The 15,241-nt window shown below is 38.2% G+C and overlaps 2 protein-coding genes and 1 pseudogene across 5 annotated transcripts in view; 1 reads left to right on the top strand and 2 right to left on the bottom strand.

Annotated features, from left to right (window-relative positions):
- PREPL (prolyl endopeptidase like) overlaps positions 1-8,188 on the top strand; it is a 38,520-nt gene extending 30,332 nt beyond the window's left edge. For all 4 annotated transcript variants that reach the window (XM_070798584.1, XM_070798583.1, XM_070798585.1 and 1 more), the window contains 4 exons: positions 2,658-2,807; positions 3,226-3,349; positions 4,824-4,897; positions 5,246-8,188. In XM_070798584.1, the coding sequence (XP_070654685.1) occupies positions 2,658-2,807; positions 3,226-3,349; positions 4,824-4,897; positions 5,246-5,335 (438 nt within the window). In that variant the 3' untranslated portion in view covers positions 5,336-8,188. The remainder of the gene's footprint in view (positions 1-2,657; positions 2,808-3,225; positions 3,350-4,823; positions 4,898-5,245) is intronic.
- LOC109566037 (cytochrome c oxidase subunit 7C, mitochondrial pseudogene) lies at positions 4,245-4,768 on the bottom strand (annotated as a pseudogene).
- SLC3A1 (solute carrier family 3 member 1) overlaps positions 6,250-15,241 on the bottom strand; it is a 33,716-nt gene continuing 24,724 nt past the window's right edge. Inside the window, exons 8-10 of the mRNA XM_019970081.2 lie at positions 13,343-13,510; positions 12,224-12,340; positions 6,250-6,690 (exon numbers count right to left, since the gene is read on the bottom strand). Coding sequence (XP_019825640.1) covers positions 6,250-6,690; positions 12,224-12,340; positions 13,343-13,510 — 726 coding nt within the window. The remainder of the gene's footprint in view (positions 6,691-12,223; positions 12,341-13,342; positions 13,511-15,241) is intronic.

The raw sequence follows: 15,241 nt of genomic DNA, 5'->3' as shown, positions 1-15,241 counted from the left end.
TTAAATTTTAAACAGAGAATTGTAACTATGGGAGAACTTCCTGACAGTATTTTTTATTGATTTTTAAGGATTTCCACTAAAGGATATTAGTGGCTATTCTCATTGATCATTTTATATCTATAAGAGCATTTAGAGTTGGTGGAAAAGCAGCAAAGCGTATATGACACCCAGATCTAGGAAGTCATGCCGAGCACACTGACTCTGGAATGTGTGAAATCCTTTGGCTCTATTGGCATCAACATTTCAGTCCTGGATTTAAGGACTCTTTATTTTCAGATATTCCATTCTTATTAGTGGTCTTTAGGAGTAGTTTTTCTGTACTTCAGTTGAAATACTTTGACCTGTTCTGGAAAGGCTCTATATAGTCTTTTGCTGGTGTCCAAAATTATGAAATTATAGCAGCTCATTCACTTCCACCATTCTCCTGCTTCCTGGTTAGTGTAGGGGCAGAGGACATTTTCCTGTTCCCTTCTAGGTTCTTCTGGGTGGTCTAAGAATTAAATTGACATAAGGCAGATTAACAGAAGAAAAAGAAACAAAAGTTTAGTGACATGTATACATGGGAGAGACCCAGGAAAACTGAGTGACTCACCACAATGACCAGAGCTCTCACCTTAAATACTGTCTTCAGCTAAAGGTGAAAGAGGATGCTGGAGGTACTGATTTGGGACTTCAGGAGATAGAAGGCAATTCATGTGGAGATGGAAAAGTGAAAGTCTGATAAATGTTTGTTAGTGGAGACGAGGGAACACAGAGTGGACTCTGGTCTCTAAGCGTTTCCCCAGCACATGTCATCCATATTTATTATCTGGTGATATTCCTGTAATAGGCCCTCTGTCTAAATTCTTCAGGCAGTTAGAGAAGAGGTCAAAGTTTCTTTCTGAGACTTTTTGGACCTTGATTATTTTCAGCTTAAAATAATCTGGGGGTGGCAAATTTTGTTCTTCTGCAGTAGATAACTCTAGAAGATAATTAGGATAGAGAAATTATTTTCAGGGTTTTTTTATTTTAATTTTGAGGGTGTGGGGTATACTGTAGGCTTGTATGAAGTAAATAAGTGTTAAATAATCTTACCCTATAAATCTGTTTTTAATAGAAATATTAAGTGTAGAAGGGAAGAAACTCCATGCAAAAAGATAATAATGGCAGAATTATAAAGAAAATGTGACTAACTTCTGACTTTGAGAAATTACTTTGACTTTAGAAGTCAGAAAGGAAATCATCAGAAATGTGTGTATAAGGATATTTACCCCACATTGCTTGTAACCTGTCACTCTTGAGGCAAAGTTGGGACGGGACCTATCTGGCATTTAGCATCTCTACAGTGAGAGGCAGCCGGTGTCATAAGGTTAGGGATACTCTAAATGCAAAAAAGGAGCTAAGTCAAAGATATTAGGCAGACAAAAAGAATTGTGTTTGCCCAATGTACTTGCTTAATGTTAATAGAAAACAAAGCTGAAAAACAGGTTATCAGAAGATTATAATGGCTTCATGAACAAAGCAGCTGCCATTTTTTAACACTGGTTATAAGCCAATGAGTGATTTTCTTTTTCAACTTGGATATTTTTCAGATTTTCTTCTTTAGCACTTATTACCTTTTTATAATGTAAAGTGTCCAGCTGAGTTTATTCATGTGTTCTGGGAGTTTTATTTTTAATTATGGTAAAAATAACATAAAGTTTATCATCGTAACCATTTTTAAGTGTGTACATTTCAGTAGTGTTAAGTACATTCACATTGTTGTACAGTCAGTTTCTATAACTAATCTTGCAAACCTGAAACTCTGTACCCATTAAGTAGCAACTCTCCAACTCCCCCTTCCCCTAGGCTCTGGTAACCACAATTCTAGTTTTCTTTGAATTTGACTACACTAAGGTACCTCCTGTATAAATGGAATCATACAATATAGTATGATTATATAGTATATATATTATATAGTATATATATAGTATAGTATGAATCATACAAGTATAGTATACTTGTAAACATACCTCTTTACAAGTGGTTTATTTTTACTTAGATAATTTCCTTAAGGTCCACTGTGCTGTAGCAAGTGTCTTTCTTTTTAAGGTTGAATTTCACTGTATCCTTGCATTTATATTTTGCTTATCCATCCATCATCTATCAGTGGACCCTCGGGTTACTTCCAGTACTGCTGTGAACAGGGGTGTACTCGTCAAGACCCTGGTTTAATTTCCTTTGGATACACAACTAGGAATAGAATTGCTGGAGCATGTGGCAATTCTGAGTTTAATTTTTTGAGAAACCAATATACTGTGCACCATTTTACATCCCCACTAACAGTGCACAAGTGTTCCCATTTCTCCACGTCATTGCCAACACTTTTTTTTATAGAGCCTAGTGGATGTAAGGTGGCAGCACTTACTATATGAAAAAAGAAAACTAAAAGCAAAAATTGTGAAATGGGAAGATAAACCTTTTGTCATTCAAGGAGTCTGAATACCTTAAAAGCTAGTTACAGATCTCAGGCCCTGGTTACAGATGGGTAATTAATCTGGCTCCTGGGAATGTACATTGCTGCTTGAGCTCTGTTCTCTCATGTCAGCATGTATATTCATAAAATATAGTATTTATCTGAAACCCATTTTACCATTTTACTAATTGAAGTTTACGTCTCTCTGACTTTTTTTTTTAAGGCACCTTTCTTGGATGTTCTCAACACCATGATGGACACGACACTTCCTCTGACATTAGAAGAATTAGAAGAATGGGGGAATCCTTCATCTGATGAAAACCACAAGAACTACATAAAACGTTACTGTCCCTGTCAAAATATTAAACCTCAGGTAGTGAAAGGCAGTTGTAATACTATCCTGAAGTGACAGAGAAAATAATTAGAAGGATGTGTATCCAAGGTGAAGCAGGAATTTAGTAAGGCCTTAATATTGTGTCTCCTTATAGTACCCAGACACCTTCCAGCCCCTTCCCTGCTCATACTCCTTGTTTGTTTCCGTTTAATAGCTCAGGAGACTAGATTCGGTAAGATCAAGGTCTCACTAATCAAGAAAAGGTTATTCCAGGTAACAGATCGTCTAGTATTGGGGTGCTGTAGATCTCAAAAATATCAAATGAGGAAAAAAAAAAGTCTATCGCTTAGGGGAAAAAAATAGAGATAATTGTTTTTCATAAACCAAGGCAATTGGTTTTCATAATCCATAAGGAATGGTATCATAAGGAATTCTTTGTACATCTCTTTCCTTTCAGCATTATCCTTCAATTCACATCACAGCTTATGAAAATGACGAACGTGTACCTCTGAAAGGAATCGTAAACTATACAGAGAAACTCAAGGAAGCCATCGCAGAGCATGCTAAGGACAGCGGGGAAGGTAGGAAGCCAGCGGGGAGCAGGGACTGTCGCTGTCAGGGGGCTGCTCAGAGCGGCGCATCTCATGCTGCAGACCAAATCAGCCACCCAGAATCATAGGCAAATCACTGTTATCCTGTGTTGACTACCCAGCAGAAGCAAATGTAATGACTATAATGCCTTGCCTCTTTTTCAAAGGACAGCATTAAAAAGGTAGGCAAGGTACAAAGAAAAAAGTAAATTTATCAAACGTAACTTGGAGGTATAGTATCATACTATATCATACCATTCATTCATTCAACAAAATTAATTGAGCTATTATTCTTGGCATTCTTTAAAGTTTTTGCTCTGGAGCTTTCCTGCCCAAAATAGCAGCTCTAATTTTCTCTAGATCTTTCAGTTGTATTAAAGAACTCTTACCTTTTTTTTCCTTGTCAAGACATGGGAACGTCTGGGCTCAAGGTGGAAAGAGCTCACATATAAGTTTTCACACAGTTGCCTTCTATTCAGTTCCACATCTCACTCACACCCATTGCTATAGCTGGTGTTTCCAAGTCACAGGGCTCTCAGATTCCATAGGACCCAATAGCTTCTTCCTAGGTCACAACCTTTTCCATGTGTCTTTCTATCCACCCTCCTCTGTCTGGGCCTCCTCCCAAATTTCCTGTTTCAGGAATTTGTTTTCTACTGCTCCCCACCCCAACCCACCCCCAACCTCTTCTTGTTAGTGGTGGTGGTGGTGGTTTATGCCTTTCTTCTTCACTGTTATGGAGAAGGGAGTGGCAACCCACTCCAATATTCTTGCCTAGAGAATCCCGTGGACAGAGGAGCCTGGTGGGCTGCCGTCTATGGGGTCGCACAGAGTCGGACATGACTGAAGTGACTTAGCAGCAGCAGCAGCTTCACTATTATTTTTTTTTTAATCAAATACATGTTTAATTAAGAAACTAATAATGCAATATTACCCAAACAAAATGTAAGCACATGTTCAATTACCATGTTCCATATTTCAGAGAAGAGGCATTAAGGATTTATGCTACAAATTTATTTACAAACATATCTAGGATGCTGAATTCAAGGGATTGATCCTTTTAAGAGACTGCACCTCTTAATATGCTCCTCTTCCTATCTGTCTCATGGATTACTTTTTAAGCAGTTAGTGTCTTACTATAAAGAAAGGTGCAGCAAATCCGGACCCAAAGAACAAAGTCATCATAGCTAGTAATCTCCACTTGTTTTCCACTGAAAATGGTATATTCTTCCCTGGACCCTCCTCATAGCGGCTCCGACGAACCACTGAGGTTGTGAACCTCCGGATGCTCTGTCCCAACATAGCGCTGTTGGACGCTCTACAAAAGATCCAGAGACCGGAGGCGGAAGAAATGGCGGCTGCAAACCTACCGCTCCTTGTCTCACGACTTCACTATTATTTTAATAGAATGCTTGAAAAGGAGAGCCAAAATCCTTCTAATTGTTTCATATGTTAACTCTTTCAGGCTATCAAGTCCCCAATATTATTTTAGATATTCAGCCTGGAGGCAACCATGTGATTGAAGATTCTCACAAAAAGGTATGTTGTCAAGCCCCTCTACGGTGGTAAATCCCCAAGTAGTGATGTACTGTGGTTACACAGGGTTGTGCAGGCTACTGCACCAGGTGTTGGGTCTGTGGCTTAGACTTGGAAGAGGAGAAATGCTGAGTGAGTAAAGAGGACAGGTTCCTGATGAATGAGCTCTGTCAGAGAAGGTAATGGAATCTGTTGTTGGGAGCTTCCACCTATGTGCCAAATAAAAAAATTCTCTTGGCATAAATTGCTGATTTCATAGTTACATGAAGATGAATAGACAAGGAGAGACCTGGAACACTGGAGTTTTACCACAAAGGCCTTCTGATTTTCTTTTTAATGTGTTTCTTTTAGATTACAGCCCAAATTAAATTCCTGTATGAGGAACTTGGACTTGACAGCACCAGTGTTTTTGATAATCTTAAGAAATATCTAAAATTCTGAAATGCTGCTTTCATTGGGAACTGGAAACACACTGAAGTCTTTCATAGTCATATTTCCAATTATGTTCACAAAAGTGAGTTTTTTAAGTTAGTAAATAATTTTTTAAAAATTTTATTCTCCATCCAAATTTGGTTTTCATAAACAGCTCACTTGCTTATACCAATGTCTCCACTGAGGCACATGCCCCTTAACCCAGGAAAGTAATTTTCAAACCATGCTGCATAGAAGCACATAGAGAAGGGAGGGAAGGGCTGCTGACAGCAGAAATCTCCCCTTTCTCCTGTCAGAACAGCTTAGTTTTACTATGATTTTCTTTGAACAGTTTACACATCAAGGTCCTATTTCTGCTAGTGAAAAATTTTAGGCACTCTGGCAATTAAGTCATCCTCCAATTGCTATACCTACATTTTATGGACGAAGGTAACGAACATGCTTCCCATTAAAATTCATTAGATCTTTCTAATCATCCGTGCTTCCCATTAAAATTCATTAGATCTTTCTAATCATCTGGAGTCCTAGGTGCTCTGATCATCTTTTATTGATGTTATTTCAAAAAGTTACAAGTTCTTGCAAGTGATAATTTTCTTCTAAACATTTTATTATTCTTGAAAAACATTTAAGAACCTTCCCTAAAGCAGTTTCACTCAAGTTACAGAAATATATCAGAATTAATGACCATTCGGGACTTCCCTGGAAGTCCAGTGGTCAAGATTCCATGCTCCCAATGCAGGAGGCACAGGTTTGATCCTGGGCCAGAGAACTAAGATCCTACATGCCACATGGTGCAGCCAAAAAAAAAAAGAATTAGTGACCACTCATAAAGTTTACCCAGAGCATGGTGCTCTATGTGAAGTTACTGCAAATGCTTAGACTAGAACGGAATGCCAGTGTCTCCATCTCTTTCGTAGAGGTGCCTAACACAAGCTGTACAGTATATTTAATACCCTGGAATAGCATGCCCGGTTGGAAACAAAACATCTCTCTTTGAAAGCTGTTTGACGATGAAGGAGATTCCTAGTGTTGTATTCAAGGATGAGTCCTTCTCCGCTGGCCAGTGTAACAGCATGCGTGTCCACTTCACGGCCACCGTAGGCAGAATTGGTACTTAACCTTATCCTCACTCTTGTGGGAATATTTGAAATCATTTCCTTTAGATTTAGCACTGATGATTCTCCAAAATTCAGAACCATGAGGAAGATTCTGTTTATCCCATCCAGCTCTCTTGTGTACATGATAGAATGGTTGTAATTCCCCAAGTAGCAAAACCACCCCCTGCCGAGGAGCAGCTCATTGGCATGAAGCAGGCTTAATTCTTGATATAACTTCAGTGCTGATCTGGGCTGAGTCTTTTGGACCTATTAAAAAAAAAAAAAAATTAACATAAATGTTTGATTCTCAGAGTATCAAGAATTATTTCCCAAAAAAACTTGCTTCAATTTTGTCCCTTAAAATAACTACTAAATTGGGGTAGCAAAGAGTCAGTCAGGACTAAGAGACTGAACCGAATAGTTCATTTAGCTGCTAATAGCAACTACAAGTCCAGGGTTTCACCTTGTCTGGGAGTCCTTGCAGAGTGCACAGTTTTTCTGCTACATTTTGGCCACAGCTGATTTGGACATCAAATTTGACTCCACTAAATGTCCATATCTAATTTAATGGATATTTAACTTGCCTAAATAAATCCCTTTATGCTACATTTAACTGGCAGAAAAGCAGCCATCCTGGCCATGGACTCCAAGGACTTCTGTTGAATTGGGGTTTCTCTGTTCTCTTTTGTAGAATAATGTGTAGGTTGATGTAACTTCAGGAGATGCTAGTTATGAACAGAGAATTGCAAAAAAGGATGCAGAGCAAAATGCTGTCTAAAGTGAAAGAGATTGCACTACTTTTTTTTTTACCCATAAAAGTAATATATGTCCATTAAGATTGAGGTAAATTTTATAGCTATATAAGACAGACATAATTTAATGTTGTATTTTTCTTTTTTCTTTAACATTTCAAACATCTTCTGTTATTAAATGTCATTTTAATGGCAGAATAATAATCCAGTTGAATGGTTATACCATACTTAACCATTCCCTTTCATTTTGACATTTGAGTTTCTAATATGCTTCCCCCATATTTGCATTATTTATTTATGACACAAATATCAGAAAGACAATTACTGTGTCAAGGAGTATGTATACTTGATACATAATGCCAGATTTGTCTTCATATAAGCTGTTACCAAGTCAGTGATAACGTTCATTCATTATAGTCTTGCCAGTCATGTTGACTTCAGCAGTAGTGGTGGTTATTTGGGGCAGGTGTCTAATGTGTGGTATTATTTAATAAATTTCTGAAAAAAAAGTCTATTCTGTGTTTATCAGGTACAGAGGTATTTATGGTACATGTGTATGGTATATGTATATGACTTGTCAACTTACTGTTAACATTTTGTATAGCCTCAGATAATGCATGAAAAAGCATAGTTCAGTGCCACTTACATAAAAAGTGCCCAGTAAGTGTTGTTACTTTGGTCTACTTGATTTACCACTTTCTAGAGGTATGTTCAAGTGTCTCTGTAATTGCGATTTCTTAGTTTCTCTTTGCAATTCTCAGAGTACTTGTTTTATATATTTTGAAGCTATTAGATGCATAGATTCATGATTTATAGTGGGATGTTCTTTTATCAATTCTTCAAAACTGCCTTTGTCTCATAATGCTCTTCATATTGAATTCTATTTTGTCTGCTATTAAATATTTCCCCACCTGCTTTTTGTAACTTTATTTTTTAAAATAGACAATGCATGCATACAATGTAAAATGCATCTATCAGAATAATATACAAATAAAATGGTTTTCTTCAACCTCTTCCCTTAGCTTTCCATTTTCTCTCCCAGAGATACACTCTTACTGTGTATATATTCTTCCATTTTATGTATCATAGGAAATGTTACATTCTGTACCTATGCAAACATAGGTAAACATACCTTTTCCTTCTTTACACAAATAGTGGCATGTTACCATTCTGTAGCCTTTTTTTATATTATTATTTAGTAGGTCAGAGGTCGTCTCATATCAATCCACTCTGAATATGATTTTAATATGCATTAAAAACTGCATACTTGTCTCTTGTATCGTCGTGAAGTCGCTCAGTCGTGTCCGACTCTTTGTGACCCCGTGGCCTATAGCCCACCAGGCTCCTCCATGCACCAGGAAGTCTGTCTCTTGTATAGATTAACTGTAATTGATTCAGCTGGTTTTCTATTGATAAAATATATAAATCATTTCCAGAGTATTCTGGAAGAGATATCTAGGAATGAAATTACTAAATTAAAAGCTATATGCATTTTTTTGTTTTGAAAGTGATAGTCAGCTGCAACCTTTTGTTTTAGCTATGTCTCTTATGTCAGATTTTGTCTTTGTTTTCTAATCCAAGAGTTTTTATCTTTTAATAGGTGAATTTAAGCCATTTATATCTGTGATTACCATATGTTTAGACATAATCCTGTAACCTTATTTCATCTTTTATTTTAATTGCACTATTTTATCTTCTTTCTTTTAGCTTTTTATTGGATCGCTTGGCTTTCTTTATGTACTTTTTTTCCTTCTAATATCCTTTGAAAATTATCATTTATGTCTGTTCTTCTTATGGTTACCCTTAGAACTGTAATGACCATTTAAAAACATTTTTATTAACACAGCAGTGCTGTTCAGTATAACTTCCTGCAGTGCTGAAAGCTCTGTATTTGTGCTGTGCAATGTGGTAGCCACTAGCTACTGAGCACTTGAAAGGTTGCTCGTGTGACACAGGAACTGAACTTGTAATTCTGTCTAATTTTAGTTATCACAGTGATTGGTGGTTACTGGACAGCTCAACTCTAGAATGTGTTACGCTGTCTCCATCCTTCTAAAGTGCATTGGCTCCCACGCATGTGTGCTCACTCACTCGTGCTCACACGCAGCCCTGCCCTGCCACTACTTCCCATATAGAAATAGATCACTAGCATTTTTACTCCAGGATACCTTATTTTACATTATATATCAAAAAGTATTCATCCTTAAATTTTGCTGATTCCTTTCCTCACTATATTTTATACATCATATCTTCCTTTTAGATTCCTTTAGGTTTTGTTGGAGTCCCCAATTTCTCTTTCAGGAACTGGCTATACATGGTAAAAATTTCTGTCCTTGTTTTTCCATTTTTGCTCTTGAATGCCAGTTGAAATGGATATAGGATTCTTGGTTTAGAATCAAGTTTCCATTACAACTGTGAAGGGAACGTTCTAATGTATTTTAGTATCCGGTTGAGAAAGCTGATGCCAGTTCAATTTTTAGTCCTTTTCTCAGGCAATCTGTTTTCAAGTTTGATTTCTTTCTATGTATTTTTATGGTTTTCTCTTTATTCCTCTCTGTTCTTTTCTAGAACTCACTTTTTGGTATATGTTGGAATTCCTAGATTTATTCTCCACATATCAAAAATGTCCTCTCTACACTGTTAACTTCTTTGCCTTTTTTTTTTTTTCATTTCCCTTGGAATATCAATATCTTTGTAACTAGTTCTAACAACTCTTTTATGACTAAGGATGTTAATCATTTACAAATAAATACTATCTTTTATTGCCATCCATTTGCCATCATTTCATTTATGGTGTTTTATATTTTGGTTGTGTATTAAAATAGTCATGTTGTGTTTAAAAAAAAACTTCTTTGCCTTTCTATAGTACACCCTGGGATAAAATCTTGCGTCAGTTTTCCAGCACAGTAATTAGAATCTCTATTTTATTGTTTATTTTGACAATATTTTTACATTTCTAACATATCAAATCACTTCTTTAAGAGAGTTAAGGGACTACACAAAATAACCTACCAGGGAAGGGGCAATTTTATTAGTAATGAAGTCTTATGTCATTATTTTCTTTGCTTGCTTCAGTGTTTTCTTAGTGCCTCTCACAGTCTTAATTGTTCTCAAATGTAGTGTGATTTTTTGGTGATTCATTTACTTTTGTATTTGATACTCCATGTTTGCCTGTCTTTAGTTGCCTGTCTCTGGTAACTGCAATGTGGAGAAGGAGATGGCACCCCACTCCAGTACTCTTGCCTGGAAAATCCCACGGACGGAGGAGTCTGGTGGGCTGCAGTCCATGGAGTCACTAAGAGTCGGACACGACTGAGCGACTTCACCTTGACTTTTCACTTTCACGCATTGGAGAAGGAAATGGCAACCCACTCCAGTGTTCTTGCCTGGAGAATCCCAGGGACGGGGGACCCTGGTGGGCTGCCGTCCATGGGGGCGCACAGAGTCGGACACAACTGAAGCGACTTAGCAGAAGCAGCAGTAACTGCAAAAAACCACGTTGGAGGTAGGTCTGGTTTGTCTTTGGGGGTGTGGGGGTTCTTTTCCTGCTTAATAGTAATCAAACCTAGGGTCCTGCCCTCTTTCAAGGCCTCTGTGAATTGAGGAGTAAAAGCGCTTATTTCTGAGATCACTCCTCAGTGAATCCTCCCAGGGACATCACTTGAACTGGCTCTTCTGCTGCTGCTTTTCTTTCTTCTGTGCTTGTAGAAGTTTAACGCTATCTCAGGCTTTGCTCTACTCATTTAGCGAAAGTCTGATGACCAATCAGGCCCTGGGTTTTTCTCCTCAGGCAGGTTCTTGGGCAGCCAGTTACGGCGGTGCAGGAACATTCCTGTAGTGCTCTCACCTGTACCCGTCAGTGCTGTTTGCTCCTGAGTAATATTTTGCCTGGTTTCTGTGCTCTTGTTTCTCTGTAATCTTAATTTTACTTTCTATCTTCTATAAATTAAATTCTCACCTTATTCCAGGGCTCTTATGGAGGTGTTTCATTAAAATGGCATTCCCTGAGACTTTTGGTCACCTTGATTATGATATAGCATCACCCCAAGCATGACTCATGATCATTTTAAAGACTTGACTAATCTGACCATTAATGTAATTTGCATTTACGTTTTCCCATCTGTGCTGGTGTACATTTTTACATAAGATTTCTTACATATCAAATTGGCCTATGGGAGTATTCTGGACATTTGGACATAGTGAAAATCAGTAAGTATACTTAATCCAAAACACAAATGTTAAAATACAGATTTTGTGTCTCACGGACCTACCTACAAAGTTATCCCTGAGGTGCTTGGAACCGTAAGTTGTGGGAACAGGAGGGTTTACTTGAAGTTCTATGTCAGAATAATCTGGGGAGTGTTTTCAAAATACTTAGTAGATGCTATAAAACTTGTATCCTCACATGATGCCGATAATTTCTCTTCCACTGAAGTAGTTTAGAGTGTGTTTTCCCATAAAAACACCTGAACCTATTTCACATTTTTCTGATCTGAGGAAATGTGTTTGGCTCTTTGCTGGAATTAATGCATTCCTGTTTAAGAAATTTGTTTGCTGAACTTGGCAGATTCAATCACCATGAGAACAGAAAACAGTAAAGGCAAAAGCTGGAGGGTACGCTTTTCCAGAGCAGCTACTTCTAGGGATAATTTACGTCTTTAGTTTCTGTAGGTAAACAGCCTTGCTCTCAAGAATCTTACCCTAGATTGATTGATCTACTTTCCTTCCTTCCTTTGGAGAGACAGGAAAGGAGAAAGGATAGCTGGCTTGCTTAAAGACCTCCATAAAATGTCCTTAATATTTCATACCTCAGAATCATTCCAAGGATGAGTTGTAACTATTCTGATAATGCTTGTGCACCACTTCATATTTTCACAAAAACATGACTTGCAAACTCCTTAAAAATGAACACTACTAAAGAAGCCTATGTGATTGATTTAAAGAACACCAGTTAAGGTTTTGGACAACTCAAGGTGAATGTATGTTGTCAACAACAGAAACTCATTTCCTGTTTCTGGAGTCAGCATAAAATTTTCATGGATACTTACATCAACATTCACAGTATGGTAGTCTGAACTGGTGGGTAACCAGGTATGATTGCCTTCAGAAAAACCAGCATTTGAGCTATTGTCCCACTGCATTGGTGACTTTGAGAAAAGAGTACCCTATATCAAGACCATAAAGAAAAAAACAGTTATCTGGTTATTAAAAGGAATGTAATTTGGCCATGATTTATTAGTAATAAGTATTTAGTTCCCTAATTTCTCAGCTAGTACTCAAATTCATTAGCATTCATAAGGAAAAGGCTTTAACATTCAGTACTTAAAACCAGCTTTACACTTTATTGGAAAACAGTTAAGGACATCTTGAGTGTGAATAAACTACTAACTGAACATCAATACATGCTTGGAATCTTCGCTGGTTTTCCCTAAAATTGAATCATGTCGGATTTCAAAACGTGCCATTTACAGACTCATTCTGCTGTGATACAGCAATGATGGCTTCAAGTATACAGCCATGTACAAGTAAGCCTAGATTATGTCCTTTTTAACCTGGTTATTGCATGAGTACACACAAAAATTTAGGGGCTTAAATAGAAAAGGTTTCATTTGGACCAAATATTAGGGAAATTGGATCTCACAATTTAAAGCTAACCATACAAATTACAGGTTCAAGATCATTTATCTGCTTAGCAACATAATTGTGAAATCCATAGCCTCAAACGAAAAGAAAATTTAAACTACTCAGGCCTAAGGTTGTACATAACATTTGTTAACATAAAAGGAAGACTCTTTGTGCTATGGCCAAGCCAGATCTAGCAATACAGACAAGCACTGTAATTGGTGTTCTTAACTCCACGTTTCAGGTAGAAGGCAATGAATAATATTCCAAACTCAAAACAGGGCTTCTTAAATCTTAGTTCGCCTGAGAATTGGCTAGAAAATATCTTCGAAATGCAGATGCTAGGCTCTACGGGAAAAACTCACTTGTGTGGCTCAGGGAGCAGCATTTCTGACAAGCTCTCCAATCAAGAAAGCTGAAAAATTATCACTGCCTAACAGTAAGAAACAAAAGCTAAGTAATCATGATTTTGGTAGCAGAAGAGTAAATTCTTTGATCTGGCAAAAAAATGAGGTATGGTGCGTGGTTAAGTTATATTAACTTACAGCATCATAGGTTTCGTTGAGATTTGCAGCTAAAATGTTTCTCATTCCTATTTCTTCCCCATAGTAAGTTATGGGAGTTCCAGGCAGTGTGAAAACAAGCATGTTCATGATGTTGACATATTTCTCTCCCAGACGAGAAGTCAGCCGGACACTGTCTGGTCCACCAGTCTGAAAGGCAGATACTTTTTTTTTTTTTAAGTGCTCTATATAAAGTTATCTCGAAGATTTACCGTTTCACAAAAAGTTCACCAGGCAGAAAAACATGGTTAACCATGGGTACCTTGTATCAGCAAACATGAATTTGAGCCCTAACCCTGCTCCTTGGCTGTAAAATTGTGATCAACAAGATGATGGTAAGCCTTTACTTCACGATGGAACTGCCAATAAGATGTAATTTATGAGAGTACCTATTAATATTTTCACACATCTGGATAAGAGAATACTAACAGGAAAGGAAATATGTTTCCCCCTGAGGAGGAACAGGTGGAGGGACAGGGGTGAGAGGGGGAAGGACGGGTGGGACGGGGAGGGATCGGGGTGGGACGGGGTGGATCGGGGAGACGGGGAGGGACGGGGGTGGGACAGAGGTAGGGGGGAAGAACAGGGGTGAGAGGGGGAGGGACAGAGGTGAGACAGGGAGGGACCAGGGTGGGACAGAGGTGCGGGGGGGAGGAACAGGGGTGAGAGGGGGAGGGATGGTGTGAGACAGGGAGGGACGGGGGTGAGAAGAAGCCTTCTGATGTGTCCCTGTATATGTGTGAGATTTTTGAACTTTTCGAAAGAAATTTAAAAAGTTAAATCAACTTTTATTTTTTAAAATATAAGAAAATTTTTACAGGGTTTTCTATTTAATATATTTCTTTGTTGGTGGTTTAGTCACTAAGTCGTATCTGACTCTTGCAACAGTCTGTGACTGTAGCCCACGAGGATCCTCTGTTCATGGGATTTCCCAGGCAAGAATACTGAAGTGCGTTGCCATTTCCTTCTCCAAGGAGATCTTTTGGACCCAGGGACTGAACCCGGGTCTCCTGCCTTGCAGGTGGACTCTACCAACTGAGCCCCCAGGGAAGGCCCATTTCTTTGTTAAATGTTCTAATTACACGTTTTAACAAATCTTGGCATAAACCACAACTCAAATCTCGTGCGTAAGTCAAGCATGGCACTTGCTGTCTACAAGTACTTTCACACCTACGTTATATTTTATTTAGCCCTTCACTGCAGTCCTGTTGGGTACTGTTACCTCCATTTCACAAATGATGACACAGGCTCTGAGAAGCTGCATCATTTATTCAGGTCAGGGTTATAGCACAAAACCAGCCTTTGAACTTGAGTCTAAAAATAGGAACTTAGTCATTATAATTCAGCAAAAAAAGGAAGTTAGCCTTTTTTTTTTCTTTAGATCTACTAAAACTCTCTTTACAATTACCTTTCTGTAGACCATTGTAAAGTATTTTTCTTTTTTTATGGCCAGAAAATTAGGTTACTAATTTTAGGGGTACTCTTTCTGCCCACTTCTGATGTCTATGTCAGAAGCTTTCTCTATCTCCTTTATATTTTAATAAAACTTTATTACACAAAAGCTCTGAGCGGTCAAGCCTCGTCTCTGGCCCCGGATTGAACTGTTCTCCTCTAGAGGCCAAGAATCCCAGTGTCTTTAGGTGGTTCAACAACAACCTTTCATCTTGGGGGCTTATCCGGGACTCTTCAGGACAAGATGGGAGCTAAGAATTCCAGCCTCACTCCTTTGCACACCTGGTCTTCCTATGTGATACTGCATGGCCACAGTATCCACTGGAGGATGGCGAACGGTGGCCGGTTGGAAGGTCTCTTAAGTATAATACTGTTTTACAATTAGACCGGTTCTGCTCAGACGGTAAAGCGTCTGCCTACAATGTGGGA

This window comes from Bos indicus, chromosome 11 (genome assembly GCF_029378745.1).
Source record: "Bos indicus isolate NIAB-ARS_2022 breed Sahiwal x Tharparkar chromosome 11, NIAB-ARS_B.indTharparkar_mat_pri_1.0, whole genome shotgun sequence".
NCBI lineage: Eukaryota > Metazoa > Chordata > Mammalia > Artiodactyla > Bovidae > Bos > Bos indicus.
The sequence above is the reverse complement of the archived record's forward strand: the minus strand, read 5'-3'. Positions and strand labels throughout refer to the sequence as shown.